The sequence below is a fragment of the Hyaena hyaena genome, unplaced genomic scaffold (genome assembly GCF_003009895.1).
Source record: "Hyaena hyaena isolate Hyena2069 unplaced genomic scaffold, ASM300989v1 scaffold_100, whole genome shotgun sequence".
NCBI classification, from domain to species: domain Eukaryota; kingdom Metazoa; phylum Chordata; class Mammalia; order Carnivora; family Hyaenidae; genus Hyaena; species Hyaena hyaena.
This window is the reverse complement of record NW_024080732.1, coordinates 857,380-882,809: the sequence shown is the minus strand read 5'-3', so window position 1 is coordinate 882,809 and position 25,430 is coordinate 857,380. Positions and strand designations below refer to the sequence as shown.

Sequence of the window (25,430 nt, the reverse complement as noted above, 5' to 3'; positions counted from 1 at the left end):
CCGCTCCACCTCAGTCAAGATGTTAAGCCAGTGGCTCCTGCTCCAGCTGCTCGCACCTCCTCACACCTGCAGCCCTCAGATGACCTATGCCAACCTTCCCAGCACCTCGGGTTTCGCCCCACCCCAAGTTTCCAGCCGAACTCTCATCTGTTGGCCTCATGTCTTCACAGACCCAGCGCCCGCCCTCCCCGTGGCCCACGGGTCTTCAATCCCGCTCAGCCTCACGAGCCACGGGACCCATCCTGGTTCCACATCCTTCCTTCCAGCTGACAGTCAAGGTCCGGCTGCGACCAGTCAGTCAAGTCCCCAGTTTTGCCCTGCTCATGGTCACTCGTGGAGGGACCCCACACCCACCTCCTCCGCTCAGCCTGGGCCTGCGGGAGAGCAGCCCTTCCACTGTCTCGTCCTGTGCACCCCCGGGGCTCTGCAACTCCAGCCCCCGGAGCGGCGCCCCTGCTCCGTGCCGAGGTCCGCCAAAGTCGCAGATCCGTTCCCCAGCTGCCGTGAGGGATTTCCCTAAAACCCAAATGTGACCATACCATTCCCATACTTAACTTCCTTTGACACGAGAGAGAAAAACAAATTCCGTAGTGTGTTCTCTGCCTTCGAAATAAAGTGTGGCCTGCATAAGCCGGTTCGCCTGCCTCCGCAATTTCATTCCAAACAACAGCCCTTCCCCCCGACACCACACCACTCTGCGTGTAGCACCCGGAACACACCTACTCCTTCAGGCCTCCGTGCCTCTGACAGAGCGATGTCTGCATCCTGGAATGTCATCTCCACCTACCCACCTGCCTACCTCCTACTCACTCTTCTGTTGAAACAACACTTCCTTGTGAACGTTCCCTGAGGTTCCCACACCTCCAAGACTGAAGCTAACGTTCCTCCTTTGCATTCAGGCTATGGCTCATGCTCACAGCACTACGGCTGCTGAGAAGCACTTCCGGTCCCGAATCTGAATTCACTTCCCTGCGTGTGCCCTTCACCAGATTCTCAGCTCGTGGGCCGGGTAACGCGCTTCTTTCCTCCTTTACCTCCAGTTTTCATCTCACTCCTGGGCACATGGTCAGCACTCAGCAACTGTCATGTGAATGCAGACGGCGTTATCAGGCGTCACTGGAAATACCTCAACTTCCCTCTCCTTCCTGAAGCTTCTCTCCTTGTCATCTCTCCTTTTTTAACTTTCTCCCTTTCTTACAGGAGGAAACATTACTCATCCCTTCCCAAGGCCGATCCTTCCATGCATGCCCGTGAAGCTGATACCCCACTCCTCTCTGGACTGGGACACTCAACTGCCTCCTACCTCTCTGACACTGTGACTGTCCCAGGGCACCGTCTCCTGCCTGACCTACAAATATGCTCCAGTCCATGATCTTAAAAACACCATCCTTGCACCCTGCCTCCGCCGTAAGCAACTATCTTCCCATTCTGCTCTTCGCTCTTAAACACCAAGGTGGTGACAGCAGCCTGGAGGTGGAAAGGCCCAGGAGGCTGGCGGGCCGGGGGCTGGGGGCCCGGCCGTGGGGGGCTCACTCACACAGGCGATCTTCAGGAGATTCCAGAGCTCCTTCTGTCGCTTCTCCTGAAGCCGGACGACAGTCTTCTCGTCTTCATTCATTAAACTCACCACCTCTTCCACCTTGGGCAACAATTCCAGAGCCTTCTGCTTGCAAAGCACCGTTTTACTGTAAAGAATAAATGTGACAAACTCCAGTGGCATTGGGGGTAGAGAAAACAGGAGAACATAATCCCTGGAATTATGTATCCAACAGCAGCCATAGATAAATCGCCTTCAGGGTAAGCAAGTCAGAGGGCCGTGAGGAAATGGCCTCACACGGGGCCTCACCACTTCCTGAATTCCACCCCGAAGTAGGGAAGCTGGGGCAGATACCTGAGCTGCGTATAAATCACTCGCACTTTCTTCTCAAAGCCTTGGATGGCCTGAAGGAGCAGCCGGACCATTTCAAGACTGTCACCATCAGTTCGCTGGTCTGGAAAGAGGAAAGGAGGCACACAGTTCCTCCAGAGGCTGGCAGCGAGTGCCAACGCCACACACAACAGAATGAGAACCGTGAGGCAGCCAGAATGCCCCACTTACCTCTGGGTTTCTCCCGAAGTCTCCTGTAAAGCTCCCTCGCTTGCTCTTCTCTGAAATACACAAAGGGGAAATTCTGTCAAGATGCTGAGGTCAAATAAGCACGTGTGGAACACTGGTTAGTCAATTCCTGCCCGTAGAATCACTGACTTAGAGGCAAGACCAGCACTACATCTTGACTGGAGGAAATTACTAACCCTGGTGATGCTATAGGTGACACCTAAGACTCAAAACTCACCCATCAAAATTATCAAAACTCACCCATCTCTCCAAGAGAGAGAGAATCTTTTTTTTCTTTAAGTTTATTTTTATTTACTTTGAGAGAGAATGAGCAAGCAAAGGAGGGGCAGAGAGAGAGAGAGAGAGAGAGAGAGAGAGTGACTCATAAGCAGGCTCTGTGCTGTCAGTGCAGAGCCTGATTTGGGGCTCGAACTCACAAACTGTGAGATTATGACCTAGGCTGAAACCAAGAGTCATATGCTTAACTGACTGAGCCACTCAGGTGCCCCTAATGAGAACAATTCCTAAGAAAAGGAGTTTACACTCTGTCCCTTGGAATTTCCTGTCCACGTGGGTTCTGGAATGGTGATTCCAGCGCCATCACTGGACCTAAGCCTGGAGAACACGGGCCCCCCGTGAAAACCCAAGCCCAAGGGCAGACACAAACTTCTATCCCTTTTCCGCCTCAACACAGTGAAACCTGCTGACATTTCCGAGGTGACTTTCAGTTGAAAATTAAAGGAGAATAAAGGGTTAAATAACTCAAGAAAATACAGAATACGAATCATCAGGTTTCTGATGTTCGAACTTCTGGTCCTGCGAATCCTGGTAGAGACTGCAGGATAGCACTCAGCCCCGTGGGAACTCCCATGAGTTTGAGGCAGCTCACGTCTCCCTCCCATCTGTGCTTTCCTTCGGGGGGGGGGGGGGGGGGGACTGCTTTGCCTGGGCACCTTATTACCTCCCAGAGCCAAGGCCAGATTCCTGATAAAGACTCAAATGAACAGTTTCCGAGTTCGAAATCTTAAGACCTGCTGGGCTCCTCTGTTCTACTTTCTGCTCTTTGAGCCACACCCGGGTGCGGGCGGGCTGCGCGAACAGTGACGTCTGATGCCATGGTTAAAGCTCCTTTATCAGGCTTTATAGCTGATGAACTCCTGCTCTATCTGAATCACCTGAATTGATCTTTACAACTCTGTGAGGACGGACAAGTCTCAGCACTTGATAGACACGGAAATGAAGGCCGACAGTGATGGCGACTGGCCCTTGCTCATCTCTGGGACTCAGCTGGAACATGCCAAGACGCTTCGCCAGGGGATCACGCTCTATGGAATGGTCTCACAGAGCTTCTACGATACCACACTTGAGCACTTATGTGATCCCAACACACGTATGGAAGTCTGGCCCGGGCGTCTGTGGGTCAGCCTGTGGTCGGCCGCCTGGTCGGTACTCACAGGTCGTCCAGTGTGCCCCCCTGCTTCCGCCCCATGGGGCTCCTCTGCAGGTCCACGATGTCAGTCTGCAGTGCCATCATCCGCTCCACCAGGTGCTTCACCTCATTCTCCTGATGAAAAAGCTGTGCTGATGTCAACTGACGCAATAAGGGCGCTCTGAGATGCGAGCTTTGGGGGGAACACCTTCCAAACTCACCGAAGACTCTCACCTGACTGGCTAGAAGGGACAGAGACTCTGCAGTCAGAGGCCTGGGTGTGCATCTCGGGACTACCACTTTCTAGCTGTGCGACCCATGGGGAAAGCGCCTAACTCCTGAGCTGCAGTTTCCTCCGCCATAAAATAGGCTTCTAATGGGACCATTTTAGGAGTGAGATAAGATACAGTACATAAAGTATCCGGCACGGTACCTGGCACGGAGAAGATGCCCAATGTACATTCTCTCTGCCCCTGTCTGCCCCAAAGCCATCTCATGTCAGGAGGCCTGGGCTCCTCTCTTTCAGAGATTCTGGATGTGAGTGCCAGGATGGGTTGGAGATATGGTCAGAGAAGGTACTACCTACATAATCTCCACTTTTAAGCACACACATATTAGTATCGATTTATAGAAACTGATGTTAAGACACAGAGGTGAAGGTCTCTACCCAAGTTCACAGAAGAAAATGGTAAAAAGTCCAGAAAAGGCCTTGGGGGCTTCTGTCTTCAATTTGCCTGAGGGTCACTAAGCCATACTTCCTTCCCTTGCCTCATAATTAACGTTTTTCAGTGGCACTTAATTTATGCTGTCCTAAAATATTATGCTTACACTTTTTCTTTCCTATGGATTTAGTGTCCCAACAAAACTAGGCAAACCGCCTGGCCTGGTGGGGTGTTGATCATTCATCTGAGGCCCTTTCTGATAGGAAGAGGCCTGGGCTTCCCGTAAGGGCACTTCCCATTCTGTGCCTTGTTCAAATGCGCACCAGGTCTGTGCAGCAACTGCATCCACCACCGTGGGGCCCCCTTTACTGGCCACCGGCCTGGTCTCTTCCCAGCAAGTCCCAGCTAGGGTCAGAGAGCCTGGCGAGGACCACCTGATTCGGGACATACGAGATGGATCTGGTGTTCGAGGAGAGGGCGAGAAAAGGTTGTCGGAAGCCTCTCCCCGCTCGGTGAGAACGGGAAACTAAAACGAGTCTCCTACCCGCCCACAGAGCTCCACAGCCTGCTCCATTTCCCTCCAGGCCAGCAGCAGTTTATCTGATGCTGGAAAAAAAAATGTAGGGGGAAAAAAAAAAAAGAAAAGCAAAATGAAAACACCACAAAACCAAAATAGAAACAAGCAACTCAATTATAAGAGGCAAAAGAAACCTCAGGAAGGGGTGGCGGGGGGGCGGGGGGGGGGTGGCGAGGAAGACAGTAATGGTCTTTCCAAACTCATTGCAGAGAGTACACTCACTGATCCCAAACTCCGTCTGCTCACTGTACTTCTCCAGGTCAATCTGGATGCTGGTTTTAAAGAAATCCAACTTGGCTTTGAGCTGCTGAGACATGGAAGCCATAGAATTCTTCATCTTGGAGAGGCAGCTATTATTGCGGAGGAGATTCATCCTGCAGGGACCACAAGAAACAGAGCCTTCGGGCATGTCTGGGATCCAAATACCATTTCCTGTACAACAGCAAAACCACCTCAAACGCCAAGGCAGGTCCCTACCATACTTATTATTATTGTAACAAAAGCATCCACTTACAATCATACAATTTCCTAGTCCTCAGCCGGCACCGGAATAAGGCAAAGTACCACACAAAGGGCCAGTAACCCCAGCTAGTCATAACCCGGGGAGAGAGGCAGGCAGTCCCTGGCGTGACAGTCAGAGCTTTGCTGACCCAAAATGCCACGAACTTTTCCACTTTCCAAAATCTGCCCCCAGGTCAGCCAGCTCAGCCCTCAGTTTACACTGCTGCTCCATGGGCTGGCCTCACTCACCTCGTAAAGCCTAAAAGGGCCTCTCTCAGTCCTGCCCACCTGACCACTTCCTGCCTGTCCAAACCAGTGTCTCCCGCTTGTCTCTCCTACCAGTTGCTTCTGGACCCCTGCCTCCGCCACCTCCCTGTGGCAAAAGCCACCAAGCCCTTGTGAATAAGCCCCAAACCGCCTGGCACAATACATGGCAGCTCGCTGTCCCTGCTGCAGCCGGTTACAGTCTTCCTTCAGGGTCTGGATGCTGTGCCAGACCTGGCCCCACACCTTCCTCAGCTGGAAGAAGGAGAGGTTCCTCTTGGGCTCTTGAACTGGAACAGAGACGTATGCAACCGTCAGAGAAAAACTGCCCTGCGATTAACTGTGTCATGCCCTGTGACATCGCCTGCCCTTTGACATTTTTCAGTTGCAGAACTGAACTACTATGTTATTGACACAACCCTCTTGGGTGGTAAGCCTGGTTACTGCCACAGACATTTTTTGTATCCCATTAACAGCACAAGCACATACCAGTCAGCAAATACCTGCTGATTTGAAGAAACACTCTGTGAACCATGTAGAGTCAATCACACGTACACTGGCTCTGATGCTTTCAACAGAAACCTTTATGTTTACGATATTTAAGATTATATGAAGTTTTCTAAAATCCAGCTTCGACCAGTAGTACTGGAACATGATTAAATAAGCAATAAGTCTGGAACTAAGACTCTGGACCCTAGATCTGCTTATTGTGAGTGAGTGAGTGAGTGAGTGTGTAAGAGTGTGTGTGTGTGTGTGTATGATAGCAGGAATGGCAGATGCATTAAAATGTCCATCTAACACTCATACAATGGAATATTATACAGGTGTTAAAAATAAGCAGCTCTGTGTGCACCAGCAGGGGGAAAATCTCTATACACATTGTATGCTACCATACACTTTGGGGGAAAGTACATACACACTTTATAATGCATAGAATACCCCTGGAAGGTAGACCCAAGAACTTGACAGGAGTGGTCTCCTTGCAAGAAACTGGAAAATCGGGAAGAGAGGCTGGCTTATTTGTCACTGTGTATATTCTCTTATATCTTTTGATTTTTTTTGTATCATGTATAAAATATAAGTAAAACTTCAAAAATAAATAAAATGGCCATTTGATTAGAACAAGTTCAGAGGTGCGAAGGCAGCTTTCTCTGTCCTATGTTTAGAATTCTGTTTGTGAGGCTGAAATTGAAGACTTCCTTTACTCTTTTTTGGCTGGGCTACTCCTATGTCCCAAGTAAAGAAGATTGCCCCAGTGACTGGATAAGCTCGTCTCGTTGGTGTGGACCCCTCTCCTGGTCCATGACTGTCCCTCCTACTCTGTCCCAAGCATTGTAAGTGATTATTAAAAAAATTTTTTTAATGTTTACTTATTTTGAGAGAGAAAGAGAGACAGAATGTGAGTGGGGGAGGTGAAGAGAGAGAGGGAGACAGAATCTCAAGCAGGCTCCAGGCTCTGCACTGTCAGCACAGAGCCCAGTGTGGAGCTCGAACCTACAAACTGTGAGATCATGACCTGAGCCGAAGTTTAGTGCTTAACCGACTGAGCCCCCCAGGTGCCCCACAAGTGATTATTTAAGAAACCAAAAACAGAAACAGAAACAAAAACAAAAACAACCCAATGATGTTCTTACGGATACAGCTGACGCTTTCAGGCTGGGGCCGTGGGGAGATCTGAGTCTCATACGTGATTTTACTGTTGTCAAAGAGGAAGACGAGATCCATGTCCAATGTGCGGCCCTCATTCAGCTGCAAAAGGACAAGAGGAAGTTGAGATCTTGTGGATCCCACCCCCTCCTCTTCCAAGTAATAACAAAGAGATTTCAGGGCATGTCCCACTATTTAGCAACGGCATCATCTTCAGCCAGCAAGTGCTGAGCTCCCATGAAGCCTTTCTTAATGACTCCAGCCTAGACCTCCCTTTCCTGTTCCTTTTACACTTTTTTTTAATGTTTATTTTGTTATTTATTTTTGAGGGAGGAAAAGGGAAGAGAGAGAGGGAGACAGAATCCCAAGCAAGCTCCATACTGTCAGTGCAGAGCCTGAAGCAGGGCTCAAACCCACAAACCATGAGATCCTGACCTGCGCTAAAACCAAGAGTCGGACGCTTAACCGACTGAGCCCCCCGAGGAGGCCCTTTTACATTTATTATCCACACGCACACCTCATTCACAACTTATTACATTCTATCTTATTTTCTACTGTCTTTACTGTGCAGTTGAGATGTTCGCTCTCTCCCTCCTCACCCATGGCTGTTTCTCACATGTTCACTTTGTCGGCTCTTTGGGGGCAGGGACCAAGCCCCGCATAGCTGCAGACGTCAGCACAGCTCTGTACACAACAGTTGTGGCTGATTCGGAGGAATGAAGCGCTGCTCTGGCAACAGAGCCCATAGAAAGGCACTGAGTGGTCTCAGAGCACCAAGTCAAGTGCGCAGGATTCATGTCTCCTATTAGACCACGCAGGGGATCTCACATTCCAACTTATCTGCACTGAGTGACAAAATAGAGCTGAAATCTGCGTGCGCAGTTATTCCCCTGGAGGCAAAGCCAGGAAAACCGGGGTATTGTGCAGGGAGCGGGGCTTCACCTTCCCCTCCGAAATACACTGAGTCGCCGGCTTGTCAGGGATCAACGCCAGACCAGCTTCCTGCAGCAGCTCCTGGTCCTCCTCAGGGATCCCTGTGTCATTCTGGATTCTGGCCTTCAAGCTCTGCAGACTCTCGTCTTCTGTCACTGGGTAGGTGTGAATGATGCCTGTGACCATGTTCAAGATGTGAACCAGCTGCAACACAACCCATATGTTACTGGAAACTAAACCCCGTCTTTACGGAGAGGCCCACCTTCCAGCATTTCCCAGCCATACGAAGAAAGGGGCTGCTGGGGGAAGGGAGTCTCGGTGCCAGAGTCTGCAGATTCTGGTCCTTAATGCTGCTCTTTGTCCGCAGTGTGACCTTAGAACCGATGTCAGTCAGCATGGGGGCTGACGCTGTCACAGGAGCCTTCCTTTCCACGGCTCAGATGGCCCGTGACTTGCTTTTGCAGGAGCTCTTCTTTGTCCCCAGCCCTGCCACGGCCCATCGGGGACCTGCTGCCTTGAGGCTAGTCTGGCTCCACACTCACCTTGAGGTTTAAGATGTCATCCAGGGCCTTGAAGCAGCCATTGGGCCCGTACACGGGATCAGTGCCCCTCTGTCGTGGGTGCCACATCAGCATCAGCTGCAGCCACTTCTCCAGTCGCTGTGCCAGGACACTGAGAGGAAGATGAGCACACAATAGGAGACCACTCCAACACCAGCCTCAGGAGGCCTTACCACGCACACCTCACGTGTGTTCACCGCACTCATAGCCACGGCAGCCAATACGTGATGACTGAAGATGAATTAATCTGACAGATAGAGAACGCTTCCAGCCAAACAAATGATTCGGGTGCTGCCCTGATCTGCTACAACACCCCCTGAAGTTCAGGATTTCTCACCAGACCAAATTTCCACCTGGCTGCATGAGAAGGAACTGTGAAGCTCTTTAAATGCACTTTATAGGCATGTCCCACCTCCAGGCAACACCCCCATACAATCTAGACCCCGTGCCGCCAGATTTATTTTGTGAATCCACCCCCGTCCGCAAAAGCACTCATGGTTCCCCCAACAAAGTTCATGCCCCTTTCCGGGCACAGGCCTACCTCATGCACGTGCTCTCAGCCTCCACAGAGGCCAACTCCCTACTCACTGCCTCCTGCAACATGCCTTTGCTTCCCTCACTCCTTCCCCCTTGAATTTCCAGATCCTTCCAGAAAGTTCCAGCTCATCCAAAGTCATTCCATATATCTCTAATCCACTCCCCATCCTCTAAATACGTATGGTGATTACTTCCCATGCTACTCAGGTGTGTGTGGCTGCCTTGCTGTTTGCTTTTGTACTATTATTCAACACTGGCATTGCTATTTGTTCATATATTGGCTCTAAGACTATCATGCTGTTCAAACTACAAAGGTATTTGTTGACTATGACACAGCATGAGGCTACACAGGAGTGCAAAGAGAAGTAAAAATCCCATACCCTGAAAAGGCTTACAGTTGACTAGGAGATAAATGCTATACAAAACCAAATGTAGTACAAGGTAGACGCTACTAAGGGCAGTAAGAGGTACAGATAAATTACTATGTGAATTTAGAAAAGAGAGGCTTTCTAGATGGGGTGAGGGGGTGGAATCCATTCTAAGTTGATGACTGAGACGGTCATGTCAAGTTCTTAGTCACAGGATGATAACTTGATAATCTATTTAAAAGCTATCAGGTGTCACCGCAGACATCTATTCTAAAAAGGGAAGAGAAGCTCATAGAGAAGTGCCGCTGGGCCTTACCTGTTCAGATTATTGGGGTAGGGTAAGGAGCTGGAAAACTTCACTGCTCCATTCAAGTCTTCACTGACAACAATGTCCATCTCACTCTTCTGCCGGACTTTGGAATGCCTGCAAATGTGTATCTCCTTAATTACAGCCCTTAAGTCACTCAGCAGGCAGGAGACATTGTACATTGGTAACATGGCGCTTTACAACTGTACAGGATACCCCTAGGTTGCAATTTTATCTTTGGGTAACAGTGCATTTGCTCTCTGCTAGGATGCCTTCCTTCCGAGCATGATAGTCTGTACTGCCTGAAGGAACCATCTTGTGCCCGGAGTTCCACAGCCGGTACTGCTTCTCCTTATCATTTTTTCTAACCCAAAATTCATGTTTTGAAAGAGGGTAAAATTAGAACCTCCGAACAAGGATCCCTGCATGCAGATCACATTTATAGGAAAAAACACACACCACATGCATGCACAGTGTACTTTCCTCTAAATGCATGTTATCTCTAATGACGAATGAACGCTTACATTTCCCAATTTAGAGAACTTAATGGCTGCATCTGAAATAGTATGTAAAGGGAAAAAAATTTAAATCCAACTAGTTTCAAACCTTTTTGGTGATGAGGAAGAGAACTTAAATTTGAATAATGCTTCATAGATAACCAAGTACTTCAGCAATGAACACACACTTCTTTGCCATGATAACCCCAGGTGGTAGACACTGGTTTTAGTTCCCCGTGCAGTGGTAAGGAAATAAAGATCAGGTGACTTGCCCGAGGTCACACAACTAAAGAGTGGCAGAAATGGGGACCCAAATCCCAAGTCTGCTGTTTTTTCCACTCTGGCTGAATGTCCAAGTCTTTCCTTCCCAAAAACACCTGGGAAATTCAGATAAAAAATGTTTTAGACCTGAACCCTTCTCAGCAGCAAGGGGTGAGTTGGCCTATCTGCAGCTGGCACACGGCAGAGGCTGGTGGTTCACAGCTCTGGCTGGAGCGGTGATCACTGTAAGGCAGGTGCACCAAGACTGCCGTCACAAACGAGTGACACAGGTGATCCTCTAATAGAATGCTTAGTCTGTCCATGGGAAATTATAAAAATAAAAGGCTGTAGTAAACAGAATGCTTATGGCTGAGGTCCTGTAATATATTCCAAAGTAGGATTGTAATAGAATTATAAAGCTCAAATCACATCTGCCTGAAATTACTCTCCACCTACCATCCGAGAGGAGAGAGTGGAAGTTTTAAAAAGCTGTCTAAGGCATTACAAAGCAGGTAAGACAGGCACTTCTCACAAACTATCCACCAAACGGCTCCTGACTGGGTGTCTGAGTAGCCTAGTTGAAACCATCGGCTGGCCTTCCAGCACCGGGGAGGGGCATTCTAAGAAGCTGATTCTGCAGACAGCAGATGCCAAGAGATCAGGGATACATTTTCAAATAGTACTTGTTCTTCTGGTAATAACGGATTTTAGCTCATCTTATTCAAAATAATGGTAAAGCTTGCCATTTGAACTGAAGAAATGCAACAATTCCTTGGTTAGTTAGAAACACCATTGATGTATAGATATACAGTATATAGTGTGACTATAAATTAATGAGCTAATTCCTCAATATTCTAGAACCTATGCAGGTCAAGTATTTCTTGTTTTATTTAAAACAATATTTTTTAATGTTTATTTTTATTTTTGAGAGAGAGAAAGAGAAACAGAGCACGGCATGGGAGGGGCAGAGAGAGGGAGACACAGAACCTGAAGCAGGCTCCAGGCTCCAAGCTGTCGGCACAAAACCCAACATGGGGCTTGAACCCACAAACTGTGAGATCATGACCTAAGCCGAAGTTGGACACTTAACCAATGGAGCCACCCAGGCGCCCCCAGTATTTGCTTGTTTTAAAATAAATCACCACAGGAGGGCGTTCTTTGCCACCTCACCAGACTCTTGAAGAGCAGGAACCTGGCCTCTTTCACCTCTGCACTTCCAAGTGTTTGGCTTATACATGTTGACTGAACCGTGTTGCCATCATATAAAACCACTCTCCTAGAATTGATTTCCAAGGCTCCATCTTAGAAAATAAATAATTCATGATGTAAATACTTATCTTTTCAAAAAGTTAATGTTTTCACTACTTCCAGAAAGGTATTCAGAAAAATGATAATAGCCAGTGTTAGCAATAGTGTGGTAAAAGGGGCAGCTTTGCATGTTTCTGGTAGAAACATTATTTATACAACCTTTCTGTTGAGCATTTTAATACCTATCAAAAACCTCTAAAACGTGCATAATCTTTGATCAATAAATTCCACTCCTAGGAATTATCCTAGGGAAATAATTATGGATATACAAGATTTCCTCACAAGGACATTACTCTTGGTTTTATTTTAAGAAGAAAAAATGATAAACCACCCATGCTTCCAATAACGGGATAAGTTAAATAAATTCCAGTATAGCCACTCATTTGAATACCAAACGGACATTACAAATAATGAAAAAAACATAAAGCATTTTCAATAGTAAGACTGAACAGCAGGTTATAAGAAAGTAGGTATAGCAACTTACGGATGTTTCTTTTTTTTTTTTTTTTTTTTTAAAGTATAACACATACGCTGAGGAGCCCGGAGACACACAGGAATGTTTGTAGTGGTTGTTTCTGGATTGTGTGAAGCCAGTTCCCATGGTGTAAAAATGCTCTGGGAGCACATGCAGGAGGGTTCATATTGTGCCGTAACTGATGTGAGAAAGGGGTGAAACATATAAACGAACCAACAGGCAAGTACAGGCCAATTTGTACCCGTACGGAACACCCTTGGAAGCATCCTGAAAACTAGTGGTATCAGGTGCCTGTGGGAAAGGAAGCCTGGTGGCTGGGAGGCCACTAAGAGATGGCTTCTCTGTGCACATTCTTTTTATACCTTTGGAAGCTTGAACCCTGTGAACTTATTACTGCTCCTAAAAGACACTCAAAAACTGAAAATAAAAACAAAATTTGGAACAACAGTAGCATCATTTATGTCTGTGTGGGGCCTCCCAAGGGACCCTCTGAATGAAACCTGATTTAGGGGGGATGTTCATTTTTAAACTATGTATTTTGGTAATGATTCTCCTTCACATGTTCCACAAACACTTATTTTTGTAATAAAAAAAGTAAAGCTATAGAGTAATTCTTTGAAAACTTAACTGTATCCTTTGGTTTGTTTCTTTTTTTAAAAATTTTTTAAATGTTTTTTTATTTATTTCTGAGAGAGACAGCGTGAGCAGGGGAGGGTCAGAGAGAGAGGGAGACAGAGAATCCGAAACAGGCTCCAGGCTCTGAGCTAGCTGTCAGCACAGAGCCCGACGTGGGGCTCGAACCCACAAACTGTGAGATCATGACTTGAGCTGAAGTTGGACACTTAACTGACTGAGCCACCCAGGCACTCCTCCTTTGGTTTTTTCTTAAAATTTTTTTGGTTAACTTATTTGTGTACACAATTGTTTACATTTTAAGCCACTTTGTTATGCTTCTGAATAAAAAACTGAGGGACACTTGGGTGGCTCAGTTGGTTAAGCGTTCGACTTGGTTTCAGCTCAGGTCATGATCTCACAGTTTGTGGGTTTGCAGTGACAGCATGGAGCGTGCTTGGGATTCTCCCTCCTCCTCTCTTTCTGCCCCTCCCACGCGCTCTCTCTCTCTCAAAAATAATAAATATTGGGGCGCCTGGGTGGCTTAGTCGGTTAAGCGTCCGACTTTCCGACTTTCGCTTAGGTCATGATCTCGCGTTTCGTGGGTTCGAGCCCCGCGTCGGGCTCTGTGCTGACTGCCAGCTCGGAGCCTGGAGCCTGTTTCAGAGTCTGTGACTCCCTCTCTCTCTGACCCTCCCCTGCTCACGCTGTCTCTCTCTCTCTCTCCTAGAAATAAAAATAAATAAATAAATATTTATATTTAAGCATAATAAAATTTGCCGACAGTACATTTCCATGTACATACTCCTCCTTGTCATACGTACATCCCCTTTATTTGTCTACGAATCCACAGCATCCTCCGTGGAGGTGCACACGCATATACAACAGTCTGTAAATGTACTGGCATGATGCCACTGACCGTAGAGTAAACATCATTTATATGGGATAATGCTTAACAATTGTTCTATTTCTCCAGGTTTTTGGAGTCTGGGCTGCCTACATGCTGGGCCCTCACAGGGCTTCCTCTCTGGGAGACAGATCACCGAAGTCTCGGGCCCAGGCTGGGAGCGCTCCGTGAGAGGGGAACAGGTGAAGGATGAGTCTAAGGTAGAGGGGCACCCTCCTCCCCGCAGGTGGTGCTCCTGGCCTCACCCACAGGCCCCAGTCCTACTCACCACTGCACGGGCTGCCAGTTAGGGAGGAAAGGTCGGAAGCCCGTGATGCACTCAAAGGCCAAGGTGCCGAAGCTCCAGTAGTCCACGGTCACTGTGTACTTCTGCTGCTCCAGGAGTTCCGGGGCCTGCATGAGGACAGGAGGTGGGGAACACCTGAGCCCCTCCCTTTTCTGAGCAGCCACCCCTGGAGGGGGCAACCAGCCCTTCTAATCATGTCCTCACACTTGCCCGAGTCTCTCCAGAGGTAGCTGGCATGTCCACTCAGAGGTGAGGGGCTGACCGCCAGTGTAGCTGGTGGTGTCTAGAATTTTTCTGTACCTCATTCACCCCTGATGCTGATACAAGGGCCCCTAGATGTATATTTAGGTAGGACCAGAGTACGTCATATGCCTCTTGGGTGCAGTGTCCAGGTGGGAAGTTACATACAAGAAGGAAAATGATTACAGTCTGTGTACACTAAATGCAAAATACATTAAATGCTGACTGAGTCTCCTAAACCAAGATGATTTAGGGCATGTGGCCGTACAGTGGGACAGGACATTTACAATCAGGCAGGAAAAAATGCCAGAGGCATGACTGCTGCCCAACAGAGAGAGCTGGAGTGACTAGGCGGGCATGGAACCCGATTCCAAAGAAGGCTCCTGCGAGGAGACATTCTAGAAAGGACCATCACAAGCAAAGGCGTGGAGATAGGACCGTGCACAGTCTGGCTAGAAGTGTCGCACTTCTGGAAGGGCCACGGAGTGCAAACCAAGAGAATGTGGGGGGTGATCAGATCAAGCTCTGGATCTGGTTATGGACAGAAGTTTTAGTTCCTGAAGGTGAAGGATGTGACTGAACCTCCTAGTCAGAGCTTGGGGTCCCCCGACTTGACCGCTGCTGAGCCCATGAGGATTCCAGAGGACACCCAGCAGGACCTACGTAACTACATGACAGGGACACAGGGGCCTGGATCATAGCTCCCCAGAGTCATCACTCTGAAAACTCTACTTCACTGGGTAGGTCGTAAATCCGTGGAGCCCATGATAAATCAGTGGAGCCCACTGGAGTAAAAATGCACTCAATTGAAGAGACTTTCAAGAATTTCTTTTTCTTTTTTAAGAACTTGATAAAATACTTAAGCTTATTTAGCCCAGTGGCTTTTGACCCTTTATTTCTTACACTGCAGACCCCTTTCCCAATCAAAATTTTACTGGTTGTTACCATCCACAAGCGACTCATTACCAAGACTTACTGAGTCTCTTGGTAGGCATTTCTTGACTGTTTTTCTCTCCACCCCCCCCCCCACACCCCCGCCACCAGCTCTGAGCTGCCAATCGCAACAGCCTCCTTACCACTCACCCACTATTTACTCTTGTTCAGTGCAATTCAATCTCCACTCTGTATCAAGAACGGTCTTTTCAAAGGGTAAACCCAACCCTCCTCCAACTTATAACCCCTCAATGTCTTCCTGGTCCTCCTTTGCTTCAATTTCCTCTCCTTCCCCGACCCTCAGCCCCTTTCTTCTACTCACCCTGCAGGTCCCAGACACAGTGAGGTCCCCCTAATACGTATTCTTATAACACCCTGAACTTTCTCCTTGTAACACTTATCACAATTTTAATTTCTTAGTTATTTGTGTAAGTTTGGGGGTAATGCCTGCTTTCTCGCTAAGCTCTAAGCTCTTTTTTTTTTTGTTTTGTTTTTTTTATTTTATTTCTAGGAGAGAGAGACAGCGTGAGCAGGGGAGGGTCAGAGAGAGAGGGAGTCACAGACTGAAACAGGCTCCAGGCTCCGAGCTGGCAGTCAGCACAGAGCCCGACGCGGGGCTCAAACCCACGGACCGCGAGATCATGACCTAAGCGAAAGTCGGAAAGTCGGACACTTAACCGACTAAGCCACCCAGGCGCCCCAGCTCTAAGCTCCTTTTAAAGACCAGGGGGATGCCTGTCTTCCTTCCCATCACACCACAGCTCCTAGCACAGACATAGACTACACTCAGTCAGCACTTTCCTGAATGAATGATTCACACAGAACCCCAAAATAGACCAAATAACGGACAGAAAGAGTGGGAGCTCAGAGCTCAGCTCCTTCTCGGTGGCCTTTTCAGACAAAATACCAAAGCCCAAGACGTTATGGGGTGTGGGAGAGGGCACGCACTGGCAAAGCCCTTCAGATGTCAGGGAGGATGTCCATATCCTTCCACTGGGCCTCTGTTGGGAAAACTTGCTGACTTGAACAGATCACGTCTCTTGTCATACAACAATTCCTATACATCTGGGAACATCTGAATGGCTGGTGGGACAGAGAGGAGCCGCACAAGTCCGGCCAGCAGGGAGAAACCGATAAGCAAACATGTAAATCCCGTTTCTTACCAGGTATTGCAGGGTCCCCACAAAGGAAGTACAAAGACTGCCCTGATCCAGTTCCTTGGCATATCCTAGGTCAATAATTTTGTGTATTAACTGGAAAAAGAAAAAAGAAAAGAAAAAAGGAGAAATCTGAGGGATATGAGAACATTGGTGACACAGCAGAGGTTATTTCTGAATTCCCAGCTGGTATTAGGTCCTCATAAACATGAAATATTTACATAGGAGACTGCCTCCAACATGGTAGATGTAGGGCAAGAGAAGATATAACTGTAAAAATGCTGAAAAAAAGGCGCATGTTCTCCTCACTTTGCAGCTAATCACCACAGGAAAATCAAAATGAACAGACTATGCAGCAGCCCTCAAGACTGCTAAACCGGGCTTGATGATGTGAAAGACCTTTTCAGTAAATACCTTCAGTTCTCAAATCTTAGAACCATTTGTAAGGATGGGTGTGAACTGGAGCAAAGGTGAACGCTGCGATAGTCATGGGTCAGGCCCAGGATGCTGACGTCTCTACCAGAAGAGACTGAGCGGCCCACAAGTTGGGTTACTACATTCCACTCGGCTGAGCCCCTGCTCACCACCCCCAGCTAAGCAAACGAAGCCGTGAAAGGGCATAGGCACCAAGCCGCATGGGGAGGTCACTGCCACACCCAAGCAGGAGGGCCCCTGAGGAGGGTCCCCAGGAGCTCTGGGGAAGCTGCAGGTTGCACCAGGCTCCATGCGCGGCTGTTGGTTCCAAATGCCTCCTCTCCGCCACGTCCAGAACCAGCTAGAGCTGGTTTCCAGCTTAGCATCAAAAATTGCGCTTCCAAACACACAGAAAGCAAAAAGTCTATTTCCTAGAAGTGCTGGTCCCAAACGCTGGGGTGGAGATGGGAAGAGAAACATTTTCCTTATCAGATTCCGGCAACTAGGCCAATTAACAATGTAATCATTCAAGCTTGCCTCAATCTGTGAGCAAGACTTTTCGCTGAATTCTGTTTCAAATCAAAAGGTGTTCCCAGAGAATCAAAGCAAATATAAAGTCAAGGAAACACAAATATAAACAAAGATACAACATGTGTCCCTTCACCACCGGAGCAGGCCCCCCCCCCCCCCCCCCCCCCCCCCCCCCCCCCCCGCCTTCCGACCCCGGCACAACCCGGAACTTCCAGGAGCACCACTCACTCTTTGCTCTCCTTGCTGCAGGACGATGTTTTCTGGCTTCAGATCCCGATGGATGATTCTGTTTTCATGAAGGTATCTAAGTGCAGAGGCTGAGAGGGTAGAAAGCGGAGTCAATTTTCATTAAACCTAAAAAATGTGTTTCATTTCAAAATTGTCTATACTATGAAAGATGAATCCTGGGTGCCCCTACAATGCACTCTGACTTTCAGTTCAGACTCATGAGGAGGGACAGGGCCCGGGGCAGAAGCTCCTGGGGTGAAGTGAAAGGGACCTGGTTACTTGAGGAAAATGTGGCCCACCACAAGCATCTGGCTTCTTCATGCAAAGAACTCTTAGCATTCTGTCTGTGAGGTCACCAATTAGTCTACAGCAGCGGTTCTCAAGCTGCACTGCCCAGACCAGCAGCATCTGAGCTGGTGAGAAATGCAGGATTCTTGGATCCCACCACAGACCTAGTGAGTCAGAAACGTTAGGGATAACCACCCTCAATCTGTGTTTTAACAAGATCTCCAGGTGATGCTGATGCTGATAAAAGTTTGAGAAGGGGAATATCTCTGGTGTCTTTACGAAGCCGTACTCATCAAGACAGTATGGTACTGGCACAAAACAGACACACAGATCAATGGAACAGAACAGAAATCTCAGAAATGGACCCACAACTGTATGGTCGACTCATCTTCAGCAAAGCAGGAAAGAATATCCAATGGAAAAAAGAAATGGTGCTGGGAAAACTGGGCAGCTACATGCAGAATGAAACTGGACCACCTTCTCATACCATCCCCCAAAATAAATTAAAAATGGATGAAAGACCTAAATGTGAGACAGGAAACCATCAAAATCCTAGAGGACAACACAGGCAGAAACCTCTGACCTTAGCCAGAGCAACTTCTTACTAGACACGTCACTGAAGGCAAGGGAAATGAAAGCAAATATGAATTACTGGGACCTCATCAAGATAAAACGCTTCTGCCCAGCAAAGGAAAAAAATCAACAAAACTAAAAGGCAGACTACAGAATGGGAGATGATACTGCACATGACATATCGGATAAAGGGTTAGCATCCAAAATCCATGAAGGACTTGTCAAACTCAACACCCTCAAAATAAATAATCCAGTTAAGAAATGGACAGAAGACATGAATAGACACTTTTCCAAAGAAGACATCCAGATGGCCAAGAGACACATGAAAAGATGTTCAATATCACTCATCATCAGGGAAATACAAGTCAACACCGTGATGAGATACCACCTCACACCCGTCAGAATGGCTGACATTAACAACACAAGAAACAACAGGTGTGGAGGACACGGAGCAAGGGAAACTCTTTCCCTCTCGCACTGTTGGTAGGAATGCAAACTGGGTGCAGCTGCTCTGGAGAACAGTAGGGAGGTTCCTCGAGGAACTAAAAATATTTGGTTTATGTGCTTGGGTGAAGAGCCAACAGGGCGAAGCTACCATCTGTGGGATTGTGACTGAACGCCTCCAAGTCAGAATCCAGCCCATGGGGAACTATACAGCAGCACTGTGGGGGCTTGGTTGGCCTTGGATAGCCAGGGCCCTCACCATTCCACCGCCGCACACTGGGACCAGGGTCTGGTGCAGACAGCCCCTCCTCCCAAGCAACGGGGTGCATCCAGAAAGGAGGCCGCCCCCTCGGCCCTCTCATAACTCTTGTTCCTGAGGAACCTGGGGCTAAACCATTCTTAGATGACCTGCTTCTGAGTCAGGGTTTCAAACACCGCAGAGCAGCTCCCTCACTGCGATCTATTCAAAGTCAGCCTTTGACACAGGGTTTGTAAACAAAGGAAAAAAAAAAAAGAAACTAAATGTAGAACTGCCCTATGGGCCAGCAATTGCACTATTAGGTATTTACCCAAAGGATACGAAAATACAGATTCAAAGGGGTACACGTACCCCAATGTTTATAGCAGCATTATCAACAATAACCAAACTATGAAGAGAGCTCATATGTCCATCAACAGATGAATGGATAAAGAAGATATAGTGTGTACACACTGGAATATTATGCAGGCATCAAAAAGAATGAAATCTTGCCATTTGCAAAGACGTGGATGGACGTATTTTGCTAAGCAAAATAAGTCAGAGAAAGACAAATACCATATGATTTCACTCTTATGTGGAATTTAAGAAACAAAACAGATGACCATATGGTGGGGAGAGAGGGAAATAAACCACAAGAGTCTCTTAACAATAGAGAACAAACGAAGGGCCGATGGAGGGAGGTAGATGGGAGATAGGATAGATGGGTGATGGAGATTTGTGATGAACACTGGGTATTGTATGTGAGTGATGAATTACCTACACCTGAAACCAATATAGCACTGTATGTTAACTAAAATTTAAATTTAAAAAAAGGGAAAAAGAATTAAAAAAGAGAAATGAAATACAAGTCGTCAACTAGGGAATGGCTGGACAAATTATGACAGATCCATGTTATAGCAGGCGACTGTCTTAAAATCATTTAAGTATACAGAGAATATAACTTAAAAGCAGACAATATGACTCAGAAGGATGTCAAAGATAGGTATGTTTTGTTTAAAAAGATAATAAGCAATGACAACACTAAGAGGTTCAACAATAAGGTTTCCCTATGCCACCACCCTGCACTCACACTCTCTCTCTTTCTCTCTCTCTCTCTCTCACTCAGCACACCAGACAGAATGCAGGCAAACCAGGGAGGTGGGCAGCCTTTCCTGTCTGCTCTGCAAAGCAGGAGGAGAAGGTCTTCCACAGAAACCAAGTGGCCAGACACACCACATAACAAGACTTTTACGCTGAAAGTTTCCTAAAAATGCATCTGAAAGTCAAACCCAGATAAACAACTGACTTCCATCTTAGTAGGGGAGTTCCAGCTCAGAATATAAATTAATTATGAAACCTCCAATTACAACTGCCCTTTTAACAGCCTTTGATCATACAGTTCCAGTATTTCATACTTGTTCCTTATTTTTCTTTTCTTTCATAACCGAATACAGTAGATTGGCTTAGGTCCAACGAATGTCCCAATGAAATGAAAGACATGCTGCTTTCAATGCATGCCCCAAACATCCCACTCTATCTTGTTCCCAACTGTATCAACTTTTAAATCATTTTTAAAATTTTGTTTATTTTTGAGAGAGACAGAGCACAAGTGGGAGAAGGGAAGTGAGAGAGAGAGAGACACAGAATCTGAAGCAGGCTCCAGCCTCTGAGCTGTTGGCATAGAGACTGACGCCGGGCTTTAACCCACAAACTGTTAGATCATGACCTGAGCTGAAGTCAGACACTCAAGTGAGCCACCCAGGCGCCCCTTTTATTTTTAATAATTTTTTTTAATGTTTACTTTTGAGAGAGACAGAGACAGCCAATTGCATTAACTTTTAAAGACTGATGCTTCTGACCGGCACTTCCATTTGCATTTTACTAATTTTTATTAAAGAATCAAGGCAAAGTACAGCAAGACACTCAAGCAACTGCACAAACACAGCCCTGCATACAGGGATGGTGCAGCTGAACCTAACTCGTGGCTGGCAGCGAGCCCTACGGGCAGTAACTCAACACGTGTGTTCACTGATGGACTCACAAAAGGCCTATTTTGGCACCTAATAAGAGTGTCAGAGCACAATATATAAAAGCAGAATACACAGAAGTTGAGATTCATTGTATTTTGAGCAAGAGCACATGCCCAGGCTGAGACAACCCCTCTCTAGTCAGATGTGGACATCTCCATGTATATAACGTGGGCCACAGGCTAGTGAGACGTGCCCAGAAGCGCCCAGTGCTGGAGAAGAGCCTTCGGGCCAGATTGGAAGCGCCATCCTCTACACCAGGCTGCACAGGAACAGTCACCTGATGTTTGGTGGGGAGGCACGCAAGCTGGTAACTCATACACGGACGACTATTAATAGTGGTCTATTTATGCCGAAGCAACTGTACATGACAAACTTGAATCCTCATTTCAGGGCATTTATGCTCAAACACGTCTGTCCAATTAATATTGACTATGGAATTAAAGAATTCTTCAGGTATTGTTACAGGTAATTTGTTGGACTGAGTCACAGAGTCGAAATTTTGACGGGCAACAACTCTGAGATAGCTCCCCTTGCAGACTCAGTCTTTAAAAAGCGTTGCCTGACTGTGCTACAGTTTACAAAACAGTGCTGGAACAGCAGTGCCACGAAATGAATCACAGTTGTCTCAAGTGGAGAGAACCTAATTTAATTGGATGGAAAATGAGAATTTGAGATTAAGGAAAATACCTTTGCATCTGAGAGTTCATTAAAAATCTAAACCCCCAGTGATAGTGAAAATACACATATATAAAAATTGAAAACCACACCACAAAGCATGAAGCCGAAAAGTTAATTTCTCACATTCCAACTGCAGAATGGAGTTGTAAGAAGCACCCACTGTATGTGAACTTTTAAGCTACACCCTGGCATTTCCTAGGAGAGCTGACATGGAGAGCGTCCAGGCTAAGGACCTGCCACAGGGAAAAAAAGCCTCCTTCTGTTACTGCTGTCAGGAATGGCATCCGGGCAGTTGCCCGAGCTTTCCCTTAGCCCATGAGAAGATGCACATATATTGACTGAAGAATGCGATGCTCTTGGAGTTCTTACTGATGAACCAGAGTTTCAAGTAACAGTTCCTGTAATATTTTTTTCAGATTACAGACCACAAATTAGGGGCCAGCTAGGACTGGCTAGATTTCCATGTAGAAAAGTGGTTTTGCAAGAGTTGTATCCATGAATCCCGACTCACCACATTCCCCATTTAAAGGGATTACTAAACTCCCTTAAGAACATTCCATAGAATGTTTTGAATACATTCCATAGAAAAGAAATGGGAAGGTAAATGTACCAAAAAGGTGAACCAGAGGTTAGAAGAGAAAGGAAAGACGTTACCAATTGGTTTAAGTCACCAATGGGTAAGAAGTACAACAGGATGTCTGTTCACTCAATAAAAGTGGACTATGTGCCTATGGTTAAAAAAGAGACAACAGGTCCAAAACGGAATCATCTGTGCTAAGGCCACCCCAACAATGGGGACTTAAGCCCTAACCTAACTGCATTTTCAGCCTCTCCTGGTAATGTAATCTTAACTAGTCAGTCTGGAACTAGCTGGTCAGCACTAGTGGGGTAATCTGCCTGACAGACTCCAGCTATCCCCCAAAGGAAGGTGACCTTGCCTGAAACATTCTACTCTTTGCTAGTGACTTCCATGTTCCTCCCCATTCTGCCTATAAAAGTCTTTCATTTTGGGGACACCTGGGTGGCTCAGTCGGTTAAGCGTCCAACTTTGGCTCAAGTCATGATCTCACAGTTTGTGGGTTTGAGCCTCGTGTTGGGCTCTGTGCTGACAGCTCAGAGCCTGGAGCCTGCTTCGGATTCTGTGTCTCCCTCTCTCTGTGCCCCGCACCCACTCATACTCTGTCTCTCTCTCAAAAATAAACAAACGTTTTAAAAAAAAAAAAAAAAGTCTTTCATTTTGTACAGGTCTTTGGAGCTCCTCTCTATTTGTTAGCTGGGATGCTACCACCCGATTCATGAATTGCTGAATAAAGCCAACAGGATCTTTAAAATTTTCTCAGTTGAATTTTGTTTTTCAGCATATTTGGTGACAGCTGTGAGATCCGAAGGAAACTTCTGATAGGTTCAGGGACAACAAGAAACACAGGCATGGTAACTGAAAACCCTTCAAGTTCTCTTTCTTCCTGTTTTCCAAGGGCCACTGGTGAGTTCTTCTTGGTTCTGAACTCAGCTCTTTGCACAAATTGGCAATTAGATGGCTCCCCATCTAACTGGCTTTTCACAGTTCCCCATTTGATTAGAATCCCCAGCCCTTGGTTTAGTCCCCAGATTCCACCTTGGGAACTGCCGGTGGTTCAGTCCCCAGTTCCCCATTCTTTGGAGTCTGCTGCATTAGTCCTTTCCCCAGTCGCAGTTCCATGTTAAAAATTGTTGGTGGTTACCGACCAGGGTCAGACTAGGTTCAACGTGATTTGTGTAGATGAAGGCTATTGTTAATCTCGAAGGCCAAAATCCACAAAACTAGTGGGCATAATCAAACACTTAAAAGCTGTTAGAACACACGCTAGCTAACTCTTAAGACTCCTGTGTCTCAAGCTGGTCAACCAACTTAAGAATAAATTGATTACTTGGGTGGCTCAGTCAGTTAAGTGTCCGACTTCAGCTCAGGTCATGATCACATGGTTCGTGGGTTCCAGCCCCGTGTCGGGCTCTGTGCTGACAGCTCAGAGCCTGGAGCCTGCTTCAGATTCTGTGTCTCCCTCTCTCTCTGACCCTCCCCTGCTCACGCGGTCTCTCTCTCTCTCAGAAACAAATAAAACATTAAAAAAAAGAATAAATCGATTACCAAAAAACAAATAAATAATAAAAAAAATTTTTAAAGGGGTGCCTGGGTGGCTCAGTTGGTTGAGCATCCATCTCTTGATCTCAGCTCTTGATCTCAGAGTCGTGAGTTCAAGCCCCTGTTGCTCTTCATGCTTTAATTTATTTATTAAAAATAAATGGATGAATGAATGAATCAGTGAGTGGATAAATGAATTGTTTACAGAATAGGTTAGATTGACACTAGGTCACCTGCAACCTCAGGAAAATTTCCACGTGATGAGGTACACCATAAAATACCTTATAATGACCAAACTGGCTGGCACAAAAGCTGACACTCAAATCAATGGAACAGAACAGAGAACCCAGAATTGGATCCACAAATGTATGGCTAACTCATCTTTAACAAAGCAGGAAAGAATATCCAATGGAATAAAGACAGTTTCTTCAGCAAATGGTGCTGGGAAAACTGGACAGCGACATGCAAAACAATGAACCTGGACCACTTTCTTACACCATACACAAAAATAAACTCAAAATGGACAAAAGCCCTTAATGTAAAACAGGAAGCTAGCAAAATCCTAGAGGAAAAAGCTGGCAACAACCTCTGTGACCTCAGCCACAGCAACTTCCTACTTGACATGTCTCTGGAGGCGAGGAAACAAAAACAAAAATGAAGCACTGGGACCTCCTCAAATCAAAAAGCTTCTGTGCAGCGAAGGAAACAACCAGAAAAACTAAAAGGCAACTGATGGAATAGGAGAATATATTTGCAAATGACACATCAGATAAAGGGTTAGTATCCAAAATCTACAGAGAACTTATCAAACTCAACACTCAAAAATCAAATAATCCAGTGAAGAAATGAGCAAAAGTATGTTTGGAGATACTTCTCCAAAGAAGGCATCCAGATGGCCAACAGACACATGAAAAGATGTTCAACATCACTCGTCATCGTCACCAGAGAAATACAAATCTAAACCACAGTGAGATACCACCTCACACCGGTCGGAATGGCTGACATTAAGCAATCAGGCAACAACAGATGTTGGTGAGGATGCAGAGAAAGAGGAACCCTTTTGCACTGTGGTGGGAATGTAAACTGTTGCAGCCACTCTGGAAAACAGTCTGGAGGTTCCTCAAAAAATTAAAAATAAAACTACCCTATAACCCAGCAATTGCACTACGAGGTATTTATCCAAGGGATACGGGTGTGCTGTTTCGAAAGGGGCACATGCACCCCAAAGTTTATAGCAGTGCTATCAACAATAGCCAAACTATGGAAAGAGCCTAAATGTCCATCGATGGATGAATGGATAAAGAAGATGTGGTGTGTATATATACATATAC

At 46.6% G+C, this 25,430-nt stretch overlaps 1 protein-coding gene across 1 annotated transcript in view; it reads right to left on the bottom strand.

Annotated features, from left to right (window-relative positions):
• The window catches only part of IKBKB (inhibitor of nuclear factor kappa B kinase subunit beta), a 74,029-nt gene that overhangs the window by 6,471 nt on the left and 42,128 nt on the right, over nt 1–25,430 (bottom strand). The window contains exons 6-19 of the mRNA XM_039235587.1: nt 17,730–17,818; nt 16,563–16,652; nt 14,209–14,333; nt 9,890–9,997; nt 8,651–8,780; nt 8,118–8,312; nt 7,163–7,277; nt 5,695–5,818; nt 4,986–5,137; nt 4,731–4,792; nt 3,550–3,659; nt 2,099–2,148; nt 1,892–1,991; nt 1,538–1,685 (exon numbers count right to left, since the gene is read on the bottom strand). Coding sequence (XP_039091518.1) covers nt 1,538–1,685; nt 1,892–1,991; nt 2,099–2,148; nt 3,550–3,659; nt 4,731–4,792; nt 4,986–5,137; nt 5,695–5,818; nt 7,163–7,277; nt 8,118–8,312; nt 8,651–8,780; nt 9,890–9,997; nt 14,209–14,333; nt 16,563–16,652; nt 17,730–17,818 — 1,598 coding nt within the window. The remainder of the gene's footprint in view (nt 1–1,537; nt 1,686–1,891; nt 1,992–2,098; nt 2,149–3,549; nt 3,660–4,730; nt 4,793–4,985; nt 5,138–5,694; nt 5,819–7,162; nt 7,278–8,117; nt 8,313–8,650; nt 8,781–9,889; nt 9,998–14,208; nt 14,334–16,562; nt 16,653–17,729; nt 17,819–25,430) is intronic.